A 27,418-nucleotide genomic window follows, 5' to 3' on the forward strand; every position below is an offset into this window, starting at 1 on the left:
GTGCTTTAAGAATGGTAACTGTTAAGTATTACACAGTAGCTAAATATTCTTACAAACTTATAATGGTATTTGTTCATATGGAAACATGTTGAATGTTATTTTTAAATTACTGAATATGTGTCTTTGGATTACATTTCTTTCAGTATCTTTAAAGAAATCTAGGAAACATGTTACTAGCTACAAGTAGTAAAGGGAAATAAAAATTGTAATCACTTTTTTGAAAGTGATTATTTTATAACTTTGAAATTAAATACCACCGAAAAAAATACCACGAAGAAAAGTTCCCCTGAGCTACGGTATGTTTTCAGTTTTGATTGCAAGAGCTTTGGAGAAGGGTCCAAAGATCAAATGATTACATTTTGGAATTAGTGAAATCCATGTAAACATTGCCATTGTACTGGCATTCCATCTGTAGACTTCAACAAAAATACTCAACCTATAAACTACATAAATGATAATATTTGAAGAAATAGACCCTAAAACAGGGAACAACAATGCTGTGGTCTCTTCAAGGATGTTGGACGCAACTTTTTAGTTGTGTGCATTGATTTCTGTTGTTTCATTGCTAACTTACTGAGAGGTTTATACAGCCTATTCTATTTCTGTTGCTTCAGCTCAGTGGCACCGTCAAATTCCACAACCAATAAAGCTTCGACCTGGTGGCAACCGGTACGCAAACCTTACCAGTCAAGGACTCGACATTTTTCCCACCTTCCCAACTACTGAAAGCCCCATGCTGTTTTCATCCCCAAGCCAAAAGGTGGTGGAGAGCGAAGAACTTTGAAAAACAAACAAACAATTGTTCCAGTTACACCTGCAGAGATACTAGAACTGTGAAAAAAAAAGAGGTACAAGTCAAGATGCTCAAGGTTTACAAGGAACTTGTTTGTAATTAAGTGTACTGCTGCTGCAAATGTTGCAAGTAACTTATCACACAAGACTTTTGCATATTATTTTACTGCAGAATAATTGTGGTATGGAGTGTTGTGCAATAAATGCAGTACTGTGTAGTTTGCTAAGAATTACATAGTCAACATAGTTTTCACCACTTAAAAGCCAATACCACTTTTACTGCTTGAATTAAAGCTACTGTACTGTAGCAAGCCACCTTAAGGATTGATGATGTTTAGCTGGAATACTGCCAGTGAAAACATTGACATTACACTAACAACAATCCTGAATGAGGGTAAACAACAAGACTTTGAATGTAATTATAAAAAACATGCCAGAAAACAAAGCACAAGTTAAAGAGAAAAGATGTAACTCATTTTTATATATTATTATGCCAGATAATCTTAGAATTTTTGAACTCAAGACTAGACAAATATAGCGTTTCATGTAGGTACAGCTGTATACCCTATATATTTATATTTGTGTGTGTGTGTGTACTCCATGAACTGTGTACTCATGGTGTAAGGATTCATAAAGTAAGGTATAGGGTACGTGTACAGGACGTTAACATAGGAAACCAAAATTCCTGTCGTCTGAAGCACGTTCTCTAGAGCCCATAGCTGAAACTATTTTCCAGACGCGCTTCATACTTTTTTCTTTACAATGACAGAAATTCTCTGCCTTTAAGCACAGATGATAACAAGCTTGTAACTTCACAGTTTTAAAATACCGGTCTCTTCTTCCTAATTTTTAACTTGACTAAAAGAGAAGTGCATCTACCATCTAGCTCGTTTTTAACTACCTGGAAAGGAACTATAATCTGGTGGAACTTAAATTTTCCCCATCATTTTGGAAATAATCACAAATGTGATGTCTACTATAAAGACAGAGAAAGTTCTGTTAAAATATAAAAGTTATCAAGTTAAGCAACAGTTATCTGCAAAAAACCTACTGTAATAACTAATAGTAATAAATAAGGCAATTTAATGAAAGTGCAACAGAAGGTGTTAAGTGACAACACTAAATGATTGATTTAAATCTATTTAGCATCTACACCGTTGTATTAATACCTCCCAGCACTTATAATCTGTGAATATCTAAGATGATTTCCTGCATCTTTAAATTACTACTATCCTTCTTCTTTGGACATTGTTTTCAAGCAGTTCTTACTGCTTTCGACATGGCTGGTGAATGCAACAAAGTCCTGAACAAAGTCACAGAGATGAAAAGAAAAATAAACGGATACTTTCATGTTAGACCTTATTTGGATTTTTTCAAATCTAAAAATATAACTTAAAAAAATTACACATGCAAAGAAAACAATGAGGAGTTATCATATGAGCAAAAGGATACTGCATATAGCCAGAGACTGAGAAAGCAATAGCCTTTCACTGGGTTTCCCACAAGTATTGCCTATGTTGTCTCTCACTGTTGGTTTCCTAAGGGTTTAGAGAAAGTGATTTTCTTGTATTGTTCCACTTCCCACCAGAGTGAAGACCATAAACCAAAAGCATCATTATAACTTTCATGCTTTTGTTAGAAATTCACCCCAGACTGAACAGACCAGGAAGCTAAAACACATTCTTATCCTGAGAGACAAGACAAGGTGCAGGTATTTCAGTTGGAAAGCAAAATACCAGTTGTTGCCCACGTTGCGCCTCCTCCCTGGCAAACAAAATAAAACTAATAGCTATTAAAAGTGATGCATTGATTCAAGTTAAATACAGTTATGGGGTGCCCAACTTAAGACACATTGTGGGTCTGATCTTCCAGGATAGAGAACCTACTGCTCCTCTTATCTTCACTTGTTTTCGGGATGGCTTAGGGATTCCAAAACTAAACCTAGACTGAGTCAGAGTTGGGCAACCCAAAATTTAAAGTTTCCCATGTTAGTAACTACTCTTGGGAAAATAATCCAAGGAAAGTTATTGGATTTTGCTTATTTAATCCAGTGCTGTTGGGAAGTGGGAAGAGATGAAATTAAGACATGAAAGACTTAATTCTACTCCCATCTACAGCCCTGGTCTTCCCATTATTTCATGCCAGAACTGAAGAGCAGATTTTGATCCAAAGTATTCCAAATTATATATCAGTCACCAGGCTTTATACTAGCACAGGCTTAGTGAAGCGATTGTCTGTGGGCCCCTTGCTGGGCTTTGAGTGACGGGTTGGACCAGTTGACCTCCTGAGGTTCCTTCAGGCCTAAATCGCTGTGCTTCCTACATTATTTTACTTTCCACTGCCTGCCTGAATGCTCTATGTGGATTAAGTTACCTATTGACTGAGTAGAAACTAAGAATTCAAGCAAGCACAAACTTCTCCTTTTTGTCTGGGATGCATCCTATTAGGCAATTCTAGCTACAAGAGTGATCGCTTTAATCAGAGTTCTTTACGTAATTTAGAAGAAAGGAATAGTAGTGCTTACTAGCAAATATTCGGTAACCAGTGCTGGAATGGTACTTGTTAATATTACTGCCAGTAGTAGTGGTTCTCACATTTTACAACATCAGACAACACACACAAACTCAGTACAAATGAAAAGACAAAGCGCACAGAGCAAACATGTAAACCACATCTCTTCAACCATTTCTCAGTGATTTCAGTGGAATGTCTCCAAACTTACATCATTATAACCTGAACTGACAAGCTGAGGGTTAAGTGGTACAATGTTTTTTTAAAATGTAAATTCAGTTCTTTGGAAGTGGGAAGACAATAAGCTATTGCTGAAAGACTTTTCCTGAATATCTGTGTAACAAGGATTAATACTTAGTCATTCAAGAAGAGGTCCCAGAAGTCCCACTGAGACGTAGGCTACAGAGAATGCATCACCAAAATCTGTCAGCTGAACATTCTCTTCTTGACAGTATTTACTAAAAAAAGGATCAAAACTTTACCCATCACATCTCCCTCCATAATGGAGAAGTCAGGAATTTCAGTTACTTCCAGTGCATCTAATACAAATAAAATCATAATCTGATCCGAAATGGTCTATAGTCATTAAATTTTGCTTGTTAGCTGCTACAGGAAATTTCTCCTCTGCATATACTGAGACCATAAAACAAGTATGCAAAGGAAGCTCATGTGAATGGATGCAAATGCTGTTAATTAGTAGCATTGATGTGCTCATCACAAAGAAGACTTGCCAGAAAAAAACCACAAAGATTATGTCTGTATTGTTAACTGATGGAAAAGCCAAGGGAAAAAAGCTTGTGTAAGCAGCAGAGACAACACTGAGTTGTCAGAAAACATGAGGTGCTGTTTGAGTTCATGTCCTGTGAAGGATGGCACTATCTAATCACACTGTGTCAAGATGCACTGGAGACTATGCAACTGTGCTCCCTTCCTGAACAGCTTGGCTGCTCATTGTTTTTGTTTAATTGAATAAGCAATTTGACTTCACACTAACATGGTATTTCATTCTCTTATTCAGGGCAGGCTACTGCAACAACAAAACTCAATGTTAGAACTTCCGCTGAAGTCATTGTTAGCTATTATCTTCCAAAAGTCCATTAAATCACCGCAATGTGGAGCATAACATTGCATCAGTGAGATACAGAAATGCTCCGTTTTGTAACCTCTCAATGTTTTCTGATTCAGAATCTTGTAGGTTTATTTAGTTTCCTGTTTCCTTCTAGTGCTGGCTTTGTATACAACCAAACAGAGGCACCGTATAGTTCAAAGAGCAGAGATGACAACTTTTGTATTGCAATTCTAGAAAGCAAAAGTATTATCTTTGCTTTAAAATTTTGGTCCAGCTTGGTGCAAACCCAGTCCTCAGCAGCATCACACAGCAGTTTGCATTGATATCGTTGGACTTGCCTTAAAACAGCTGGATTGAGTTCCTTTGGTTCCATATGGAAGGTGGAGCATACCTTCTGAATGAAGAAAAGATGAGAGCACGCACTTCAAATACGAAAAGCCAAGTCTGTGGTCTTTATCTTAAATGTAAACAATTGCCAATTCCAACTGTTTAGAGTATCAAAGCAACAAATCTGGAATAAGAATTCCTTTAAGAATTGTGTCCTTAATGCTACCAGGTTTAAAAGCCCTAGTTTCTGGAAAATGTCTTCATAAAAAATGATTAGCAAGACCTAATGAAATATTTTAACTGTTAAATATCGTAGAAGTGATTCCTTGTTAATTGCCTTACTATTTCCAAGACAAAGATGTTCACTTTGAGCCTTAAAATTCTATTTTATAATTTTTTCTTGATTAAAGTTGATATTTTTTATTTTTTGATCCGAAGTCATTCTCACTGGGAAGAAAAATGTTAATGTCAGTTTGAAAGTATATTTTAAGTGCACATGAAAGGAAAAAACAAATATCTGCCTGTTCAGTAATGTATTTCTCTTCGTCTCACCTAAACTTAAATAAATGCTTCAGAGTTGCATACAAGAGTGTGTTCTTCATGTTCAAATAATTGTGAAAGCATGCAACAAGACCAGAGGTTTCCTCAGAACTTTGCTGTGACAGATGATTAACGGAACCAGACCTTACGTCACTTCGAAGAAAACAATAATATACTGTCAAGTTATAACATACAAGCCATGCTTCCAGCAGGTAGTTGTGAAATACAGTTGTTGCTTTTTTAAACAATTCTTAATATCAATTTGCTTTGGTTTTAAATTATGCTTTTTTTTTATAATCTCAGCCCCTTCATCAAAGTTTGAAAGATCAACTTTCCTCAGGGGTACCAGAACAAAAGCCGAGGGGTCTTTAGGGCAATTTGCATGTTTTAAAGGTCAATAGGTTTCCCAAATTCTCAGCACCTTGGAGAATGAGTCTCCAGAGCCTATGCCTGAGCATGCTTCTGCCTACAGACTGTCATAGCTGAACTCCATTGTGTCTCAGAGATCATGCAGAATCTGTCTACTACATCAGTCGCCCAGCCCACACACTCTCCTTGAAATACCTTTCTGCTGGGTCTAGACCAACGCTCCTAGACCTTCCTCTATGCAGTAAGGTACTGAAGACCTGTTACAGAGGACTTATTTTTTCAACCCTTAGCTGTGTATCCAGCACTTGAACAAGGGAAAATTGAATGAGGGTGAATCAAACACACAAACAATACTGAATTTTACTCCTCGCTATACAGGTCTTCAACTTGAACGATTTAGCACATTCTTTGCATAAGGGTCCATGAGTACAACCCAACACTCAAAGGAAGCTGGATCTTATACCTCGGATACAGAAGAGAGCAGGGGAAAAAAAGGATGCACCCCATTACATTTGCTGGTGCTGATTTTGCTTTCCCATGTAACCACGTTTCTCCATCCCTATCTGGCTCGATTTCTATGTACCTCTGTGCCTGCTAGGTCAGAGACAATATTCTTAAGACCATTTTATCTCAGCTACAGCTCCATGAGCTAAAGCAGCTCCTACACATTTTACGATTTCCTCTGAGCAACACAAGCTGCTTTTATTAATGCCTTTATACTTCTAGTCCACTATAGATATAAAGAACCGTTTATTGCAAAATACAAAGAAACCATGGGCCATTTAATTTAAGTGGAATTCTCCATTTATATCAGTGGGAAATTCTGTTCAGAAATTGACAATCCTTTAGGATCATACCATCAGTTGCAGGCAACACAGTTTTGTAAAGAAATGGAAAAATACTGAAGACATTCTGAAATTTTGAAAAAACCTACAACTATGCAACCCAGGCTGCAGAAAGCCATTCAAAAATGAACTTCTTATTCCTTGGAGTTACATATGCAGACATTTAAGGCAAACTCTGTATAAGATATATTTTGCGTGCTAATTTCTCTACAAACGAAAACTGAATTACAAATTAGAAAAAATAAATTAGTAGATAATATTAAAATGTACTCTTTGGTAGAAAATATATTCAAATATTATACCTGGGGTTGCTTTGGATTTTTTAAAGCCACATTTTCTTGAAATGTAATTAAAGTTAAAAACATAAAGCATTTTTTAAAAAGTGCCCAAGTACCAGGTGAAATCAATGTTTGCTATAAGATATCTGTGTAGAGGAAACACTGGACTGCTTCTTCAGTGAATAAACATGTCTTTATTCCCAATGCATTTGTTTTTTTCCCTGGATATTTTGTAGAGATAGAACAGCTGAACATATTTACAGCAAAAAAAAAAGCTGTTCTGTAAATTCTTATTGAATTTTAAAAATCTAGGTAAATTTCACTCCTAAATTACAGAGAACTGCATCCTTATTGCTTAGCCTAAATAGCTGGAAACATAAGTGTAAGGGTACTCATCTTAAGGCAAAAGCTTATTTTGGAAAATCACAAACTTGACCGGAAATCATATTTTTAAAAATTTGTACCTAGGGAATCACATCACAGTAGGGACTTCCACAAAGATTCCACCAGGGAAGTTCTACTTAACAAGATGTAGGAAACAGCTAATTATTAAAAAATAGCATGATGCTTCCCCACATAAAGAAGTTGTGATGTCATTGACTTTACAAGACTATAACTAAGGTTAGCAACATTTTTAATTTTAAGAATTTGCACTGCAGCACCATTTAGGAATGCCAGTCGAGAACTGAGCTTTGCCCTGTATGTGTGTATAGTACAAGATGGACCGTGCCCTAAATACCTTATAAATGGTGAAATGGAAAATAGAAGCCTAAAAAATTGGAATGAATTAAAGTTGCAAGACATGCTAATACATATCCATTGATGACCTCAATACTTAGACAGGAACAAACCACTGACTTCATTACTAACATACATTTTGGGGATGTGCTACTCTAGTTCTGCTTTCAGCCACTGAAAAGTCACTGGAGTTAAAAATGTCACTCCAGTTCAGAGTTCAAAAACAATTCTGGTTACCTTGTCAAAACAGGGTGGCATGATTCAAAGAATCATAGAAGCAGAGTATCTATAGCTACCCCAAAGAGAAAACCCTGCAGTCTGAACCTTTTAGAAGAATAAAAGATAATTTCCCACAAATAGCTCATTAGAATTTCACACTGAATTTCATTAGTGAAACATGTATGTGTATAACATGCAACAAATATTTAATGAAGCAAGCATTTCTCATCCCTGATGTTTTCACAATAATGTGGTTATAGAACTACAATGTACTGATACTAAAAATAGAAGTATTTCAGGTTTGCACTGCTGTTCAGTGGGACAAAAATTTATGAGCAGACAAAACTCAGTCACTAAGAAAACCCCAAGCTCTGAGCATCTAGGCTTTTGCTTCATTGGAGGCGCATTGGAAGCAATAACTATTTAAGGGGAAGGGGCTTCAAATGCCCATACCAGTAATGTCCAGTACAGAAGAAGGGTGACAGCCATTATCTGAAAAGCATCAAGCAGCCAGTGGGGAACAAATATTTGGGAGCAATAATCAAGCCCAAGTTAAATGGTCAAGTGCACATTTCACGATGTGTCACTGAAGCATTTGTAAAGGAAAGCTATGAAAAGAAGCCAATGACTTCCTGAATAGTTGTTGAGTTTGAGAAGTCCTAACTAGCATGGATAATACCTACATTTCAGACTGCCTTCAGAAAGAATTTTTCATTATTAAACTTCCCCCCCACCCCAATCCACTCCCTAAAACGCTTTGACAGATCATCAATAGTCAGACAGCTCTCTAATCACTACAAAGAAATTACTCTGCTGCCTTCTGTGCTATAGTAAATTGTATATCTCAACTTCCAGCTCAACACTGCACCCTCTCAAGAAATAAAAATACTACAGCAACATATAAAATCCCAATGTTTCCACTAGTAATATTTCTAATTATAATCAATAGATAAAGAGATCAATAAAACATTCACTTCCCACTAGCACAATGAAAGCTAAGAGAATGGGGATTAGAATCTTATCATATTGTTCAGCAACAGATTGATGCCATGACCTGATTTACAAAGTGTTCACAAGCTATCTACTGCACTAAAGTGCTTTTTAAGACTTTGGTTTCAATTCTTAATAATTTTTGGTAACACGACCACAGATATTTTATGTTTTGTGTTGGTTTATTCTTCTTTATGTGAGCTTACTATCATTTAATCATTCACTGCATACTAATATATTATTTTTATAATTATATCTGTCATCATATGCAGTAGAAGGTAAATTACAATGCTGCATGGAAGAAAGAAAATCGGAAGAGAAATGGATATTAAGTACTTTTACATAAATTACATATAAACTGCAATGTACATGTCCCATGAAATCAAATTATATGCTAGTAGTGCAGAAACACATCAGTACTGTTCCCGCACACTACTCTGGTATTTATACTTTTGTATTGTATTACCCTTCCCACCTAAGGTTTAGAAGGCTATCTTTCATTAAGCCAAGTTTTCCACATCATATAATTGCACGATTTATTTGCGTCATATTCCCATTTCAGGATGGAAAACCCACCACTGTGCTAGCAGTGCAGGTGAGACAATGTCTGCCTAGCGTTTATGGCTAATAAATTAGTGTAAGATGGCACATCATTTAATCATTTAAGGATTGTATTGATTGTTAACACATACATAAACTTGTCACTTAACAATGAGTAATATTCAAACAGTATTAAGTTGGCTATATGATGGACAACAACTAATTCTATTCTCTCTACATAAACTTCTGCAGAGAAATCAGTGAGTAACATGACTTCATATTCCCATAAGGTTGAATCTGCTTTCTGTTTGCCGATAAAGTTCTAATGTAATTCACAAGAAGCAAAAGCCCACATTTTAATAATTAAGACTATTCATCACCTATAGAGAAGCTAAAATATATATTAAAAAACCTTCCTGAATGCCAGTGTTTTATGGAGAGAGTTGCTCAGGATATACAGTGCCTCTTCAATATATGTTTAACCTAGCCTGAAAGTCTGTCCCAGCAGCTTTCTCTCCAGGAATAGTCCAGCTTCTGCCCCAGGAAATGTACTAGTCTGCCGGATGGTGGCCAAGGGCAAAACGTCAATAAGGGTTCTGAGAGCAGACAGACAGTAAGGTCAGGTCTTTGTATGTAACTGCTCCTGCAGCAGAGTCCCTCTTCCCCAAAACAGGGCTTAGTTCCTACTGATGCTTTTGTTTTTCACCGAAAGCTGCTTAATTGTTGAAAATAACTCCTACCAAAGCTATTCATTTGTCATTTGAAAGAATTCTAAAATATAAGATATGGCAGCAGCCAGCAGGGAACCCGCCAGCCTTCCCTGCTGGAAACCCACCAACAGCTGTTGAGACAGCAGCTCCTTTTCTCCTTCTCCCTCATGGCTAACACTAGCTTGTTTCTGAAAACTCCCCACAGCAGCACCCGCAGAAGCACCTTTCAGCTTCATAGTCTTCTGCCATCACAACAAACATCGGCAGTCAAACTTTTGCAAACTCTACATCCTACTATAAGCTCAACTGCTCCTCCAGCTGTCCTGCTCCTACTCACTTTTTGACCTTCCCAACCTTTCTTCTTCTACCTTTTCTACCCAGGTCCCTCTATCTTCCTCAAGTGAGAGAAGCAAACAAACAAAAAGCAATTCAGGGCATCACCAGGGCAGAAATGAACTCAACTGCTTTGCAAGAATGCTCTATAACATTTTACTAAACTCTCATCTTTAAGGGCTGTTTTTCAGAGAGTACATAAACCACACTTCTCACTCTACCTGGGAAGCAAGCATCATTTGCTTGTTGATTCTTCTGCATGTTAAATGCCAGGACTGTGATGGAAGTAGTGTAATGTTTGGTGTGGGAAAGCCACCAGTAAGTAATTCCTAGAGTAGGAATTTCAGGTAGTTGGTGAGGACATATTATAGAAAACATTTTATTTATGATTTACAAAACCTGTTATTGTTTTCAGGTAACATAAAATTAAAAAATAAAATCTAAACATTTAAAGTCTACAAAACCCTAGAAGCTTAGGTTATTTTCACGCAAGCATTCTCATTAATGGTATATAATCACATGTGCTTTTACAGCCATTGAAAATAAAAACATTTCTTCCATGAGCTGAAACGAGCTCTTTTTCGAGCATACAAGAGACACCATAAACTGGATTAAAGCAAACCTACGCAACTCTGGAACCCATACATCAAACTTACAAAGTTTAAGAAAGTCAGTTCTCTGAGGACTAGAACTCCAATACATTATAAAACTTTTTTCCACGGGAGCCATTTACGTGATAACAAACCAAATAATAACTTCAAAGCTGACATAAAAATAAAAGCATGGAATAAAGTTAATTTCTGCTGTTATTCTATTCAGTCACACCATGGGTCAATTTGGCCCGTGATCTGTAGAAAATACTGTCATGATTCATCACAGTAAAAAAAAAACCTAAAACTTATTTAATGAAAGAATCAAACGAACTAGATGAACTAGGAAGCAACTGTTGGAAAGATTTCAAATTAAAAGTACGCTTTCCACCAACATTAAATAAATTCAATCTTCTTAAATGCATATTGATTTAAAGTTCTCAAAGCAAATTTATCTTGTCAAATTATTATAAGATGCAAACAAGAATGAGCTTATAATGCCACTATTACCTTATTCAAGCAGATTAACTCTTGCTAATTATTAAATTACACATCTGGCCTGCTGCATATTCTTAGTTCGTAAAAAGTTCTAATTAGCTATTTGAAAGTGTTCAGGGTGATAGCTGAATATTCGCTGTGCATAAGGATCACCGTCCGTTGCCATTTTTTGTCCTGTGTAATGGTGGTAGCTCTCCGGATGAAAGTGTTCACAGTGAAGGCTAATCCATTCTCTTTCAGTACTGTATCTCTCTGCTTCAGCAAGTATTCGAGTGAGAGCCATGATATAACTCAAAGCCATCTGAAGGGTCTCATACTTGGACAGCTTCTTATCTTGACCCCACTGTGGAACCACCTTTCTCAAGCGATCAAAGGCTGTGTTCAGTCCTTGCATCCGTCTTCTCTCCCTGGCGTTGGCAGCCAGTCTTCTCTTTGCAGCATTCTCCATCCTTTCCGAACTGCACTTCACAACACAGCCTGGTCCGCTTCTGCACTGCATGTCTGATTCTACACCTGAAGCCAAATGACTGGATTTACAGGTTTTCATATTTGATGCAGCTTCAGTTTCACACACACAAAGATTATTTTTTTTAAAATTAGGTAAAAGTGGTATGGAAAGCACTCGTGTGAGTAGCCTGTGTATCTCTTGAATCTGTTTCCAGATATCAGAGATGGGTTATTTCTATTAGCACCTAAAAAAAAAAATAAAATAAAGTCTTCTGGTTCTTCTGGAAACGTCTGAAAATTGCTTCTTATTGTTCAAAGAAAGAATAAAGAGTTTTTAATGTCTTATGCTTTCATTCTTTTAATTTCTTCAAACTCAAAAGAGACAGAAAACTCCATTCTCAAAATGTATGTTACCGAAGAAAATGATCCATTTAATCCAAAAAGGATCTTAATGGATTAAAACCACATCAATTCCAAATGACCATTTCAGTTGAAAGAAGTTCTGATTCAGTTTAGGAGAGTATTTTGAAATGAAGAACTGTTGCGATCTGAAGACATAACTTCAGAACAGAAATCTCTCCTTTCTTGACTCCTGCCGGCAGGCAATGAATGTGTCTTACAGACAAGATGAGGCTTTATAGAAACTGCAAAAGCTAAACAGGTGGTAGCAGGTGGGCGGGCGGCACTCTGCTTCCATCCCAGTACCTTCCCACCCTGGGAACTACAGGGGGAAAAAAAAAAACAAAACAGTAAAATCTGAACATTACAGCCTTCATCTGTTGAGAAGTCTTCCAAAGCCATTCTGTCCAGCCCTAACAACTTGCCATCTGGAGTAGTGTCTGGCTGGCCCCACAAGACTCTGGGCAGTTAAGCAAAAGATCCTTTCAATGGATAATCTGTTGCAACTCAGAAAAAAAAAATCTCTGTGCATTGTAGTGTTTGTACATTAAAACGTGAAAATTCTGATTAGATAGTATTAAGGGTAGAAGAAATAACTGTTCTAATGAAACAGAGAATTAGTTTAATAGTATATGGCCGAGAATACTACAGTTCTGCACTACATGGTACCGAAATAAGGAGACTCAAATTATTAGAAACCCTTCAGGACTCACAGTTTTCATATTGTATAAAGTACAAAACATTGCAGAGGCAGTAGTATCTTGAGAAAAGTGGGGATTATGTATTCCCATGACAGCAAATCCAGTGTCATAAAAATAATTCAGAATATATTTAAACAGTTAAAATGTAGCTATGGATTTATCTAATATTGATTGTAAAAATATTTGGATAGGTTGTGATATAGACATAAACAAAAACATGTAAGTATATGAACAGTGTGGAAACTGCCCTTTTTAATACAACATTTTAAAGCATATATGTGTGTTTTATGTGTTTTTTTTAAAAAGTGTCTTTTTATTAATATCCCTAAATAGGTAAAGAGAATAAAAGAGGATGTGAAAAAAAGAAATCCGCGTGCTGGCAGTAAGGGATCATTTCTGCTACCAATTGTAATGATAGAGATCATCATACATACACCCACAGCCCATAATCAAAACATCTTTGTTTTACTGTACTTGTATTATTAAAGCCATTATCTAAATAAACTTACAAGGAAATATCATATGATCATTTTATGATATACAGAAAAGGTAAAAAAGAACCCTCCCACACAACGATTTATTATCTGTATTGATTTCAAGCTTAATTAAATTGTTACCAGCATTCATAAATTAGTAACTTTTTTCATTACAGACTGAATACTGTATATTTATTTAGAACTACAGCTCAATTGTTTTCATTATGACTCCAAAACTTGGTGTAGTTGTAAACAGCTGATTAATCCCTAGCAGAAGCAATGACAATGAAATGAGGTTGAATAATCCAAAAACAATAGGATGCAATTGAACACTAATGGACTCCAGCATGACAGATGTTGAACGTAGGCTGTTACGCCCAGTTGCTCTGCTCTTAATATTCTGAATCCTAATGGTCTTGAACAGAGATGATAGTTGGGGTAGGGAGTATCCATTATTCCATTATCAAAATGTATGCCACATCTTCAATTTTTAAAGACGTACAACTGCATCATGTTTCATTATAAATGTTCAACATTCCTATCTGTGTGCATTGACCTACTCTCCCAAACATAAAGAACTGCTACCACACATTAAAATGCTATTTTCTGAACGACAATTTCTGATCATTCGCGTGTGTGAGAGAGTTGACAACAGCACCTTTCACAAAAACCACATAACCATATGTCTTTCACAGAAGGATCAGCAATTAGAACTTGTGAGATATTTCTTTTTCTGAAGATGCTTCACGGGAAGTATCTCATGTGCAGCAGAAAAAAAAATACACCTCTGATCTTCATGCTATTGATAGAGCATATTTTAGTGCCACAGCCTTCTATGCCCGAGTAAGTTTGTTAGTTAAATCCTTTCTCTCTTAAAATGAATCTCAAGGGATATTTAATGTGAAAGAACACAATAAAATTAAGGTGTTTTGTAAGTTAATAAATATTGTGCATTCTCATGAGATAGCTATTACTCAATTCAGATAATGAATCACTGTTAGTGTTGAGTGCCATTAACTTCATACCAGAAATATGAAAAGCGCCCCTTTAAAATATCACATGGTATAATACCAGATTTTTTCATTTGTCAGGAGTTTTCCTATTTTTAACTTAATATGTCCTGCCAGTATGAACTATAATGAAGACTTCAAATATATTGAAAATGGCTTTGTATTTTACTCTGCTAATGCATAGTAACATAGTACACGACAGTGCTGTTAATTTCCCCCCTCATAATTGATTCACCACCATTATCATACTTTGACTAATACATTGATATAATCTCAAGAGAGAAGCTGTGATTTATCTCTCTTACTGAACAAATTGTAACTTTACGTTAAATTATTTACTATCAAATTACAGGACAAGAGCCCGAATCCATCTGGATTAATAACAAACCCCTAACAGGACTTTATAGCTTCTAGGCAAGGCTAAAAATTGTTCCTTGGCAGATCAAAATGCCTGCTTTTCATCATTTACAATTTTTTACAAGTTTCTGCTTTATGAAAGAGAAATAACAAAGGCAAGTATTAAGATCTTATCCACATGAATTAATTTAGTCCATTTGCATATGAAAATATGTTACCTCAAGCTAGAAAATAAACTGCTTTATTGCTCAGTCAATAATAGAAAGGGGATCAGTGAATTTTTCTCAGGTTGCCGTCACCTGGTTTGATTATCCCTATATTTCAGCTTGTGTCAGTTATTGCTTGTGTAATTCTACCCCCTCCTCCATTTATTTTTAATCATTTCCCAGAGATCTTATTCTTTGAAATGATTTTTCAAAGGATTCTCAAGATTTTTATGATAAGTTTTCAAAAAGCTATTAATATATTCTGATGTGATATACTGCTATACCTTTCTAGATCCCAAAACCTATATTAGCCTCATCTTTATCGCAAGTCAATCATTTCTCAAGAATTTCCCTTTTACTCTCATTTTATTGTCATAACATAATCTCAGCCAGAAGAAAATTAGAATCACCAGAAAGAAGTCCTGTGTCTACTCAATTACTCAGATTTAAATCTTCGAATCTCTCACTATGCAAGTAAAAATTTAGTGCTCCTCCATGACCCTAGCAGCATTATTATTGATACATACTTTAATTCTAAACCAGTATCATTAATCAAAATACTATGTTTTTCTCGAAGAAAAACAAGAGATACAGGTAAGAATGCTATTTCAGTCGTAAATCAAATTATTTTATCATCTTTAAGTCACCCCTGATATCAGGAAAATAAGGGGTAGTTTCAGTTCATTAAAGAAATCAAGTAATTTCAGGATTTATGACCACATACAGAAATACATCAAAAATTGTCTGCTAGATATGCGAGTTAATAACTCAGATGTGATTGCCACAGCACCCACTAAGAAGAGCTGGATATCTTCTACCTGTACAACCATGGAAAACACAATCTCATTACTTCTGTCATGGAATGATTGTGGCCAAATACTTAAAAGGAAGTGAAAGTAACATTTCTGATTAAAGTCTAATTCCTCAATACTTTCTCTTCGCTAGTTGTATGAAAAATAACATATACAAGCAATAGATCGAAGCAAGACTCTTACCTCTTCCTTCTAGCCAGAACTCACTATTTCATCTCAGGTAGATCCTTTCTTAAAGCCTCATCAAGACTTCTTACCACTGTAGTTTATACTGAGCAAAGCTGAAAGACTGGCATGCCGTATGCTGCTTAATTAAGAGCAGGTGGGTAACTACCAAAATATGACCATCCTTAAGGGCCCAATTTCTAGTAATACTTGACTCAGCTCACAAGACAGGCTAGAAATCCATGGTGTGCAGAATAATGTATTTTCCTTCCTTGGTTATTTACGCTGTTTTCCCTATCACGGCTATAGGACAATCAGAAAACAGAACAGTTCACAAGTGAATGTTGTATCCTGAACTGAAAGGAAATTCAGACAGTAACTCATACTGGGAAGTTGAACAGCAATCTACAGCAGTAAGATGAGTTATTTCACCTAGGGCTTCCCAACCTCATACTGGACATCCTTTTCTACATAGTGCTTAGAACATTTCATTTTCCTCTTGAGTCTCTTTGGGGTGAGCTTTTCTTTCTAACAGTTCAAAAAGTCAGTCTCCCAAACACACTTAAGGCTCTAGTTGCCATACTACACTCCAGCTATTGCTTCTTCTCAATTTACCCATTTCTCCTTGCCAGTCATCCTTTTCTGTTCTGTGTTATCTTTCTTAAGTAGCTTTCCCTGAGGCAGAGCTCAAAAAGCATAGCTTTCCCCAGTGATCCTGCACAGAACACCCTTTCAATGTATTTTGTTTTAAAGCATGCTTCTACAACAGGAGGTCTTAAACCTCCTAAAAAAATGAGAAAGGGTTCATTTTATCATGGTACTAGGGGAATATGTTTTGAACCTTTAACTGTCTAAAATGTTTCTCACCAATATTATGTATTGAATATGATTACTGTTACATACATATATATACGCGCATACATATACACAAGACAGCTCATGAAAAGAAAGAAGTTTCCACTTAGAATGATATTGCAATCCGTTGTACCACTAATGCATCAAAAAAAGCTTTGACATATTACAAAGCTGGCAAATTTTCTGAGTACTTGACATCATATAGGTTCTCGTGTGCTTAAAAATATAGTTACGTATCAAAATCAATTCCATCTGTGTATGCTCAGCAATCTGCAAAAGCTGGCCTGAGGTTTTTCACAAAGGGACCTACAGGCAACACACAATAGGGGACACACAGTTACCTGGCACGATGTTCACCACTCAACTAGCATTGTGCAAGGACGCTGGGATAAGGAAGCAGTACAGCTGGGTAAATTTTGCTCTACAGCTCAGTTAACTGGCCTGGGCAAAACACCGATCCTCTGTTCAGCTTTCAGCCATGAATTAACTTGTTCAGCACTAGCTTCAGTAGCACTGGGCAGTATAAATATGCCCATGGCAACAACTTCAAAAAAATTAAAAATTACTTGTTAGGCATTACATAGGCATTCTGGCGGAGGCAAGAGCAGAATCCGTCTATTTAAGATGTAATTCAGTTTCTTTAACCATCTCTTATTTTCCTATATACCCAATTTCAATGAGGCAAGAGTCTTCCAGAGAAGACCTTCCTTTACGATATAGCTTGAGACCTACTAAAAGCACTATCTATGCTATGCACCGAGAAACAGACAAGGGAAGGGATCTAGTTTACCCTCCTGACTCCAGACAGGAACTACCGGTTTTATGATCTCTGACAGATGTTTTTCTAACCTGTTCTGAAAAACCTCTGACAGGGTAACGAGCAGCACAAGTGACAAATTATTACCTTTTAATATACCAGGTACATCAAGATCAGAAAGATGAAGTAGGTGGTTGGGACATATTTCATCAGCTGATTTGAGTGTGTTTCCTCACAGCAGAAGGAACCCTGGGGTTCAGCTCCAGATTGTGGAGGGAGCAGTACCCCAGGGGTTATTTATCTCTTGGTCCTGATTTCCCTCTGTAGTTGCCCCTACACTCTCTCTAACTTTTTCAGATGTCTCTCATCCAATTGTCGTCCTGCCCTTTCCTCACTCCTGTGCATCATTCACCTCTGTAAATATAGGGGGATCTTTGAGATTACAGGGAGATAAACTCCCATGTTTCACCTCCAGTGCCCACTGCCCTCCGCATAAGACGAGATGGTCCTTTTAACCTTACACCAGAGATGTTTGTTCCAAATGGATTCTACAGAGATGGTAACAGCCAAAACCCAATAATTTATGAATCGGCATATGTGAACTAGGATTCATGCACTTTGTAAAAAAAGTTTATAAATGTAACCAAATTTAATGAGATACTCGACACTGAAGCAACACCAGTGCTACAAACAAAACAAAACCAAAAAATCCTAAGCTTGTTAAAAAGAATGGATGAACTAAAACTTCTTAATAGGAACATCAGTCCAGCGTTCTTCCTTAGTCAAAAGACATGGTCAGACAATCTCAAGCAACAAAGGTAATCCAGTTTAGGATGTCATCTCATCTTAGCAGAGGTTGTGACTTGTTATTACATCTTATCTGCTGAAACTTCAGACTTTTGCTGAAACAGTTGGCCTTACTCCTTTCCTGTCCCCAGGTGCTTGCTTCCTTTCAAACACCGGCAAGGTAGGCAATAATGCAGCCATAGGGTGAGCCAGTTCCCCAAGGCGGCTTTGTGAAAAAACATGCTTTCTTATACTGTAGTAAGTAACTCTTAAATTACCTATTTGCTATGCCACCTGAAGCATAAGAAACACATTAATGCTATTGCAAACAATCACTGTTTAAAAAAAAACCCATGATTTTAGTCGTCCTACATCCAAAAAAACTCTTTCTTTTTTTCAATTAGACAAAAAAATGCCAAGATCATTCACAAGGTAGCCTTTAAAACTGTTTTTTTTCTTTGGAATTCAGAACAAAACCCACAAAAATTCCTTAACGTAGAAACCAACAGGTAACTATGTTGAGAGACACTTCAGTATTTCATCCTGGAATGAAATTACTTCCCCAGAAGTATCTATACCTTTTTTTTTCAGCGCAAGTACTACATTTACCAAAATTCCTCCTAAGAATATGTCTAACCCTATAGCTAAAATGGCAAATACTATAATTTCCAATTCAATTATGCCCATATCCAACCTACTTGCTAATTAGTAACTATGTATTTTACTTGGGCTTTGTTGAGAGCAGTGCTTTCCAGCTTTCACAAGGCCATGGCCAACAATGCAGATGTCTTAGCATTTATGGGGTTCTTACAGTTGGGTGTTAGGGCTCTCCCCAGCTAGCTGTTGAAGATGATGAATTATCGATGTGTGAAAAGACAACTCTTAATTTTCTCATAAACCTTTTTCTCATAATATGTGGGGATTGTTTTGCCGATATGCAGGAGAAAACTAAAGCTGTTCATACAGTAGTACAGCCTCTTTGTATTGGCAATGAACTTATTTTAGCACAGCCTAACGAAGAGATAGCTGTTACACTAGCGGAACTTTCAGTTTACTATTGAGGGGAGAAGAAGGAGTAGAGAAAGGGAGATATAAAAGGGGCTTCATAGTATCAAAGGAGAGGAATGGAAGAATGAGCTCCCACTGATTTTCCCAGATACATCAGCGGAAAAAAATCTTCTTTAAAAACAAACAAACAAACTGCTTGCACATGCTTATTTCAGTCAAACAAGTGGCTTGATGTACTTCAAAAGCAGAACTTAAAAAAAAAAACCACAGCATTTTACCTATTTTATTAAAACTTTTCTGTATAATTTATAACTGTCAAAAAACTGCACTAAGTAGAAGCAGTGTTTCTCTCCCCGGACCACTTCACTTCTAGTGAGTTCTTTTTCGTCATATGGCAACATTCCATGGGACAGGACCAATAACGGGCTCTACCAACATTCAGCTTTCTAATCCTTCAACTGAAGTACTGGAACATTAATTTTCTTTACTTTTTCCTACAGTGAAAAGTTGCTCTCTAAAGTCTATTCTTTTCTCTATCAAAAGGCATGAAGACCTGCAGACTGAAGCCAACATCTTCCCAGCACCTGTAACCACAGAAAACTAAGGAGACATGGAAGTGAGCGCTGCAAGACAGTCAATCTATTATGAAACACTATTATGTGTGTATAATTTCTATACCATAAAGACTTTGCAATCTGCAACCTGCTTCACTCAAAGTACGAAAAGAATTAACGTGCAGGAAAATACAAGGTAGTTTAAGTATGAAAATGAGTGCTGAAATTGTTGTAAATAGAAATAATTCCTGACAAGTAGAGAAAAACCAAAAATCAAAGAGAATGGTCCTTGTTTTGAGAAGCAGAAAAGTGCACAAGAAAGAAGGGACAAAATACGGTGTTTAATGCCATGAACCTGTAAAGACCTGAGTATTTTTAGTACTAAGCCCTGAGCAATCCCATTGAATTCAATAGCAGCCTGCTTACAATATTTAAGATAAACACCAGCACTTGGAATTTCAGGGAAAAGAGAAAGTGCAAAGAAAGACAATGGGGAAAAACAAGGGCCACAAGATGAGATAACAAGCAGAGATACAGGCAGGAACAGAAAGTGAGAATAAAAGGAAAATGAAAAACTGGGAAGGTTTCAAGTGGTCTGAGCTGCAACAGTTTACAGTGGTTGGAATCTATAATCTTAGGAACTGCCTGGCTTTTTTTCTTATCAAACCCTTTGACTCATTGCTGTAACATGAAGAGAATGTAACGCACTTTGGAAATGAATTAGTTATACATCTGGCTCTTAACCAATTAGGAAGAAGACTCTCAAAACTCCTCATCTCCTGAAACATAATTAATGCTACAATTACTGCTGCTTGCCCAAAACAAAATTGTGTATAGATTGTGCCATACAGTTTATTGACTGAAATAAAAATATATGAAGCAACAATGGAGAGGGTGATGCCAAAGGATGCTGCAAGCTTTTTATAAAATAATTTTTCCGTTCAGGAGAGTGGTTTTCTTGTGCAAACAGGCATAAAATTACTACCCACTGCCCTGCTTCTCATTGATTTCTACTTGGCACAGTTTGCCAGATGCTGTTTGGTCTAAGTGTTGCCTTGACCTCCACTGGTGACGCTGGCCCCTTTTTGCTTTGTTGCGCAGTATTTTCCCAGCAGGGAGGTCCCACCCCTCTAATAGTTCAGTTGCAACTTTTGCTAAAGGCTTATAGGTTCCCCATATGTTGTACTGGAGGGGCCAGCCTGACTGGAATTAACTCAGAAGTGGCGTCCAGCATTGTGGCTGGAGCTGGCCCAGAGGAGATTATAAATGCCCCAAAACTAATTAAATATTTTGTCTCCTGCTGGTAAACAAAAGCGAATGAGGGCAAAAATATGAAATGCCTGATTTAACTAGGATCTGTAAGTAGCTTGACAACGGCAACCCTGAAGTCAGTGATGCATGATTTAAAAGCCCCTAATGGGTCAAAGCTGTTACACAAATGAGACTTTTGTTGATTATCCTTCACTTTATCTACTTGCAACACTGTTACATAAATGTACTTACTATCAGCTTTCAGAGTATTTCACAACAGGATTTCTGGGGTAAGAGCCGAGCAGTCCAGATATTTATTTGTAAGCATTTTTAACTTTCACTTTTGCGCTGAAAAAATACAGAAAATAACTACGATCACTCAAAGAAATACATACAAATAATAACTGACAGTATTTTCAGTAACATTTTCAAGGATCTGAACTGTAAAATGGTGCTTCACAAAAATGAGATAGAAGAATTTTCTTATTTAATACCGTATTTAGTGTCATTTTTTAAAACTGTTAGCTAAGTGCCTTAAGTCAAGGCACTTCTATTTAAAGAAATATATATAGAATACATATAGAAGAATATATATAAAGGAATCAGTTAAATTATTTAAATACAGAATAATACATATTTAAAGAAATCAGCTAAATTATTTAAATAATGGATCGAATGCTTTTGATATATATCATTCAGACTTAATGTATTCAGTTTTGTAAATTAAAAATCCTCTCTCATGGCATTTTAAATATTGTATGTCCAGAAGGGTATACTATACTATATTTTAAAATACACTACTGCAGACTTAACTTTTTTCCTTTTAGTAATGTATAATAGTTATCCCATAAATATTCCGTGAATATGTTTTAGAACGTTATGTGAAGAAATGTCCTACAAAAATCCCTAGTAAAGAAAATGAGAATTCTAATTAGATGTTCTATACACTAATTTTACAGACATGCTTAACTTCATGTGTTTATGTAATCCTACTACGGTTAATGGGACTAAACAAGTGTCCAAAGTTAAAAATAGCTGTAAGTTTTGGTCATGCAGGACCTCAGTTCATAATGCTGTTAGTGTGAACTAGAAAGTGGTTAATGAAAGCACAGCATTCACCTTTTCTGGGAGGCATGTGTTAAATCTTTATGTTTTCCATAAGCACATTTTTACTTACTTTTTAAAAACCCTTTACAATAAGGTTATCTTTGCTTGCTGGAATTTGAAACTTACTGAAAAACGGCAAGGATCAAACACAGGAGCAAAAGAAAAGGAAACCTTAAATTGATAGATACATATATATACATACATATACAAAAGAATACATATACATCTCACTTTTATAGTACTTTACCATTAGATTTTTACTTTATAATTAAACTGTTATGCAAATTAAGTAATCCACACTCAGTTTAAGTAAAGAATTACGCTATTAACTGGAAGGGCTGATGTTGTAATTAATGCTTCCCAAATTAACTAGGAACCTTTGTATCTATATTGGTGCCCTCATAGACAGATGAGCGCACAGGCACACATGCATATAACACATCTGCTCTTTTGTCCAAATGGACAGCAGGACGCCACAGAGGTTTTTTCATCAAAAGACATGCAATTCGAAAAGATTAAGATGTTCTAGTTAGGCACATGGTAACATTTGATGTTTCAGATTTTCAAATCTCCCAAGTGTCACTTTTCCAAACTATAATGAATTAGATATGACGTGTATATTCTAAAAGCTACTAGTTAAAGCTGGTTATGAATAAAGAAACACTTAATGTAGCTATTGCTAATATATAATGCTGGGTTTAGAATACACAAAGGACAATATTTCCCATTAAGTACATGAAAATAAAAATTGATAAATCATGACTAGAAAAGCAAAAAGCTCACTCTATCCAATGCATATAGAAAAAGGACTGAATATTTGGTATCAAAAAGCTTGTTGTTTGATTTTTCTCCCATGAAGCTAGTTTTTTCTTTTCATTCCCTATTATTTTAGAGATTTCAAGAATTTCTAATGACAGCATTCTATCGGATTTTAGTGAGATTTCTCTTGAATTATCCAAACTTGAGGATGGGTAAATTTTCTCAAACTTAACTAATATCACACTGGAAATTTCAAATGAAAAGCTTTTTACAGCTATATAATCAACCACTTCTGTTAAACAGGTTTCCTTTTAGCTATGCAAAATAAATGACACAATCTTGCTGTTGTAATTGCATTGACTGTGGTTTATGTCCTCAAGTACTCACGAACATTAATTCCTAAGGCAAAAAATGCAGCAAGACAGTTTTATTTCTGTTGTAGCTGGTCTTTTTCATATACGATTGAGAAGCAAAAAGGGAAGTATTACTTTGGGTTTTCTTACAGCTTAAAAAAAAAGCGTCTGAGCATAGTAATAACTATAGTTCTGTAATTCAGACTGCCTGAAAAATATGCATAGAGTAAAAGTGCTATCAGTTTAAAGAATTAGTGATGCTTTTAGTGTCAAACAGTAGGAAAACCTCCAGCCCAAGTTCTACAGCATCAAAAAGTCAAGAATGTGAGCTTTACAGCAAGGGCTATTAAATCTAACAGACAAACCCATAAAAAGATCCAATAGCTGGAGGACAAAGTTTGAAAACCATGAACTGGAAACACAGAATATATTTGCAACAGAAAATTCCCAGATATTTTACCAAGGAATATGATAGAGCCTTCATAAGCTTACATTCTTATATTAAATTTAGTTGTCTTTCTACTATATCTAAATTACAAAGCATTGGCTTCAGTGCACAGATTGTTTTGTCGACTGTTACTGTCTGCGATATGCGTTCAGGTCACCAGATTAGATGATGGGCTTATATATATGCACCTATGAAATGCAGAAAAGACTACCAAAGTTAATTAATAACCCATGACAGCAATCCAGTAAGAGTCTGAAACTACAAAGAATTCTGGTAAACTGCATGCAGATTAATTTCCCTTGCTCTCTAAATCTTTTTCTTTAGGGAAAGCATGTATCTTCTTTAAGCTGAGTGGAAGCCATTTAATGTATCATCTCAGGCATTCAGAGAATAAAGAAGCTGTAAAATTCAAAGTGCCCAATGAAGAGGAAACAAACCCAGATATTTTACTGGTATCACTGAAGCCCCAAATGTATCACCATATCACTCCGTCTTCCTCTGAATTTTGAGGAGTATGGGTGACAAAATAGGAACATGTAAGAGTGGGCAGGGAACACAAGCTTGTATCTATTTTTTTCAGAAGGGTTGCTTTATAGAAAGGGTGTTAATGTATACTTTCACAACAAAAAAGGATGTATTGATCAGACTGGTCCCAATACATTGTACAAGGCCTTTGCATAGATACACATTGGAAGAAGCACGTAAGAACATTTGTCCTAGTTAAGAAAAGACCAGCATAATCAATCTCAGGTCTCAATAAAAGAAGATGCCTGAAAACATGATCTCTCTTCTACTTTTTCTTGGCTGACAGGGAAGGCTACCTGAAGTGACAAATTCCTGTTGTATCATCTTAAGGATCAAGGTTCCACCTTCTTTTTGTCCATCTCAAAATCCTAGGGCATAGCACAACTTAATCCAGACTCCCAGTGAGTGGGGAAACCTAGCAAAGATTACACCTCCTGAAGTGCAATTCCCTTTGGAGCTCTTCCTGGAACTGTCTGACTGTACCACCTTTTAGTCAGTGCTAGTGCTCAATGAGACAACTGAATCCTTTGTTCCTTGTTAAGAACTTCCAAAATGAAACAAAAGTACTAATTAATTGGTATTCTGACTGGGACTAATTCAAAGGTGTCTGCTAGTATCTTGGGATATGGTGTGTTCTACTTTGGAGAGAATCAATCAGTCAGAGATTGATGAAGGGGTGGTGAGGTCAGGTTTGCAAATACAGAACCATCTGCAGAGTCTCCTGGGTTGGTACCTGCAGCATAGTAATTTACAGGAGCAGGTGTTTCCTTTTAATCTACGGGTTTTTTTCTGCTGAAATTGTAACTTTATTGAGAAAGTGCCTGCAGTTTGTTATTACCAGGGTACTTTGTTTATTGTTGCTATTAACTACCAAAAGGTTTCTGAAAGTTGTAGAAAACATACTCCTTAAAAACACAGGTAACTGTAGAGACTGTGAGGTTAAATATGTCAATCAGACACATCTTCAGAATGCTGCTATGCATAAACATATTAAAGTCCAAAAGGCTGGTTTGTAACAGAATGACTTTGTTCAGAAAGGAGACATTTCTTTCTGAATATGGGTGACTGAAATTATCATAGTTGTTAAGATTATAATTTATTTCTGTTTACAGCCATAAATATTTACGGAGAAAGGAGGCTTTCTGAAACAAGAAAAATTTGAGAATTCCAGCTGGAATTTCCCACCTGAATTGATCTTGGTGGGACTGGCACTCTGGTAAGTCCCCTGTGGTTTGGATCCAAAGCACAGCAAAAGGTCAGCAGAGAATACATTTGGGTTCAAATTCCGGTTCCTGGCTTGGCTGCACCTCATACTCTGCTCCACCTCTACTATAATCTACATGATCTCTTCTCTAGCCTAACATCTCTCAACCTGACTCCCAGACCATACAAACTGTCTTTGCATCATTAACTTCAACTAGTGTCAAAAACTGAGGATGTGCCCTTAAGTGTTTTAACTATGCTCCCACATTACAGAGTCTCTACAGAGGCATTACGCATCCTCCTCTTCCTGTTCCTCACAAACCTACTTCATCTCCTTCAAACTCCTTCCTCTTCACAACTCTAGAAACACTTTTGAGAATTTTTCTTGGGTTTGCCTAATGTATTTTATCTATCCTGTCATTTTTAACAGGACAAAAATTGCATATGGGAAAGTGGTTTGTTTGTTTGGGTGCAACACCAAAAATGGTCACAGAACACTGGAGAGCAAATAGAACTTAGGCTTAAGTTCAAAAACCAGGGAAAGTCCTCCTTTGCCAATCAGCGAGGCAAAAAAAAACGAGTCGAAGTGATTCTCTCACTAAAGAAACCAACAGAGTAAGAAATGTTTATTTTTTCATATTCCGCTTTAGACATTAAGTCTAAACTAAAGGTCTTAGTCTAAAACTGACCTGTAGTAAAAAAAATTTCATACTTTTCAACTATCTGGTCATATATTGGGTTTTGTTATTCCACTTTCCCATTCTTTTGAAAATTTTAAGTTATGGTTTGCAGTAAATTTTAGGAAATAAATGAAGGATAGTGACCCAGCAATTGAGAAAAATCCCTTGTTCTGTCTTTTTGTTTAAGTCTGGTAATTACTTTAAAGACAAATTTACTCCTCTGAAAAAATTAAAATAAAAAAAATGTAGACATCAGAATCAAACTGCTTAATTGGCAGAGTTTTCAGTTTTTAATTGAACTAATTTAATTTTTACATGATCTGGCATCACCTTCAATTTTCATTTAGTTTCCTTTTTTCACTTCTGGGAAGGTTCCCTCTGTTCCTGGCATGTTACCCTGTCACTCTGATGAATACTGAGACAAAGAAATCTTTCCTTTCCTAGAAATAACTGCCTCATCTGTTGCTAATTTCCCTTCCTATCCCTTATGGAACACATGGCTCCGTTCTATGACCTCTTGCTGTGTACACATTCCTGAAATCTTTTATTTCCACATTTGCAAAATTTTCCGATTTTGGTAAGAACTTTTCAATATATGTTTTCTGTTTATTCTTATGTAGATAGCACAAAAAAAAAAAAAAAAAGCAAAGCATTTTCATTAATCCTTTAAGCAAATCTGTGAAATGGCTTGTTGAATAAAAAAAATGGCTTCCCATTTTCTTTTCATCCCTTTTAGCTGTACATTCGTTTCCATAGCAACAAACTTGTATGGTTTCTGTTGCTCAATATTTTTTTCTCTTATTTTGCTTTGTTCCTCATGGTTAAGTGGTTTCTTCCTGGCCCCTACAAGAGCTATGCCTCTGCAGAGGCACACAACAAAGAAGTAAAATAAGCAAACATGCATTTAAATTCATAAAAAACTGGCTGTTAGATCTAGCTAGGCATTTACTCAAAATGTACAGTGGTCTGTAACTTAATGACCTTCTGTTGGACACTCTCATGAAAAATAACTCTCAAGCACACAGGACACTCTCATGAAAAATAACTCTCAAGCACACAGGAATGTTAGGAATTGTATTTTCCTTCCACATAATCTGCTCTTGGTTCAACACATCCCCATGGTACAGTCTTAATTAAGAGAGCAGCACAAAACAGTTCTGCAAACCCTCTGCACCAGAAACACTAAACAAAGAGACATCGCATTTTTCCA

The 27,418-nt window shown here is 36.3% G+C and overlaps 2 protein-coding genes across 4 annotated transcripts in view; one reads left to right on the forward strand and one right to left on the reverse strand.

Annotated features, from left to right (window-relative positions):
- Positions 1-5,280, forward strand: part of MYPN (myopalladin) — a 79,498-nt gene extending 74,218 nt beyond the window's left edge. For all 3 annotated transcript variants that reach the window (XM_063339068.1, XM_063339067.1, XM_063339069.1), the window contains exon 20: positions 615-5,280. In XM_063339068.1, the coding sequence (XP_063195138.1) occupies positions 615-784 (170 nt within the window). In that variant the 3' untranslated portion in view covers positions 785-5,280. The remainder of the gene's footprint in view (positions 1-614) is intronic.
- Positions 5,281-11,271: 5,991 nt separating this feature from the next.
- On the reverse strand, positions 11,272-11,896 carry ATOH7 (atonal bHLH transcription factor 7). Its single transcript, XM_063339664.1, has one exon. It carries the CDS (start codon positions 11,894-11,896, stop codon positions 11,441-11,443), a length of 456 nt encoding a protein of 151 aa, XP_063195734.1. The 3' UTR covers positions 11,272-11,440.
- Positions 11,897-27,418: the final 15,522 nt, after the last annotated feature.

This window comes from Chroicocephalus ridibundus, chromosome 6 (assembly GCF_963924245.1).
Source record: "Chroicocephalus ridibundus chromosome 6, bChrRid1.1, whole genome shotgun sequence".
Taxonomy (NCBI): Eukaryota; Metazoa; Chordata; class Aves; order Charadriiformes; family Laridae; genus Chroicocephalus; species Chroicocephalus ridibundus.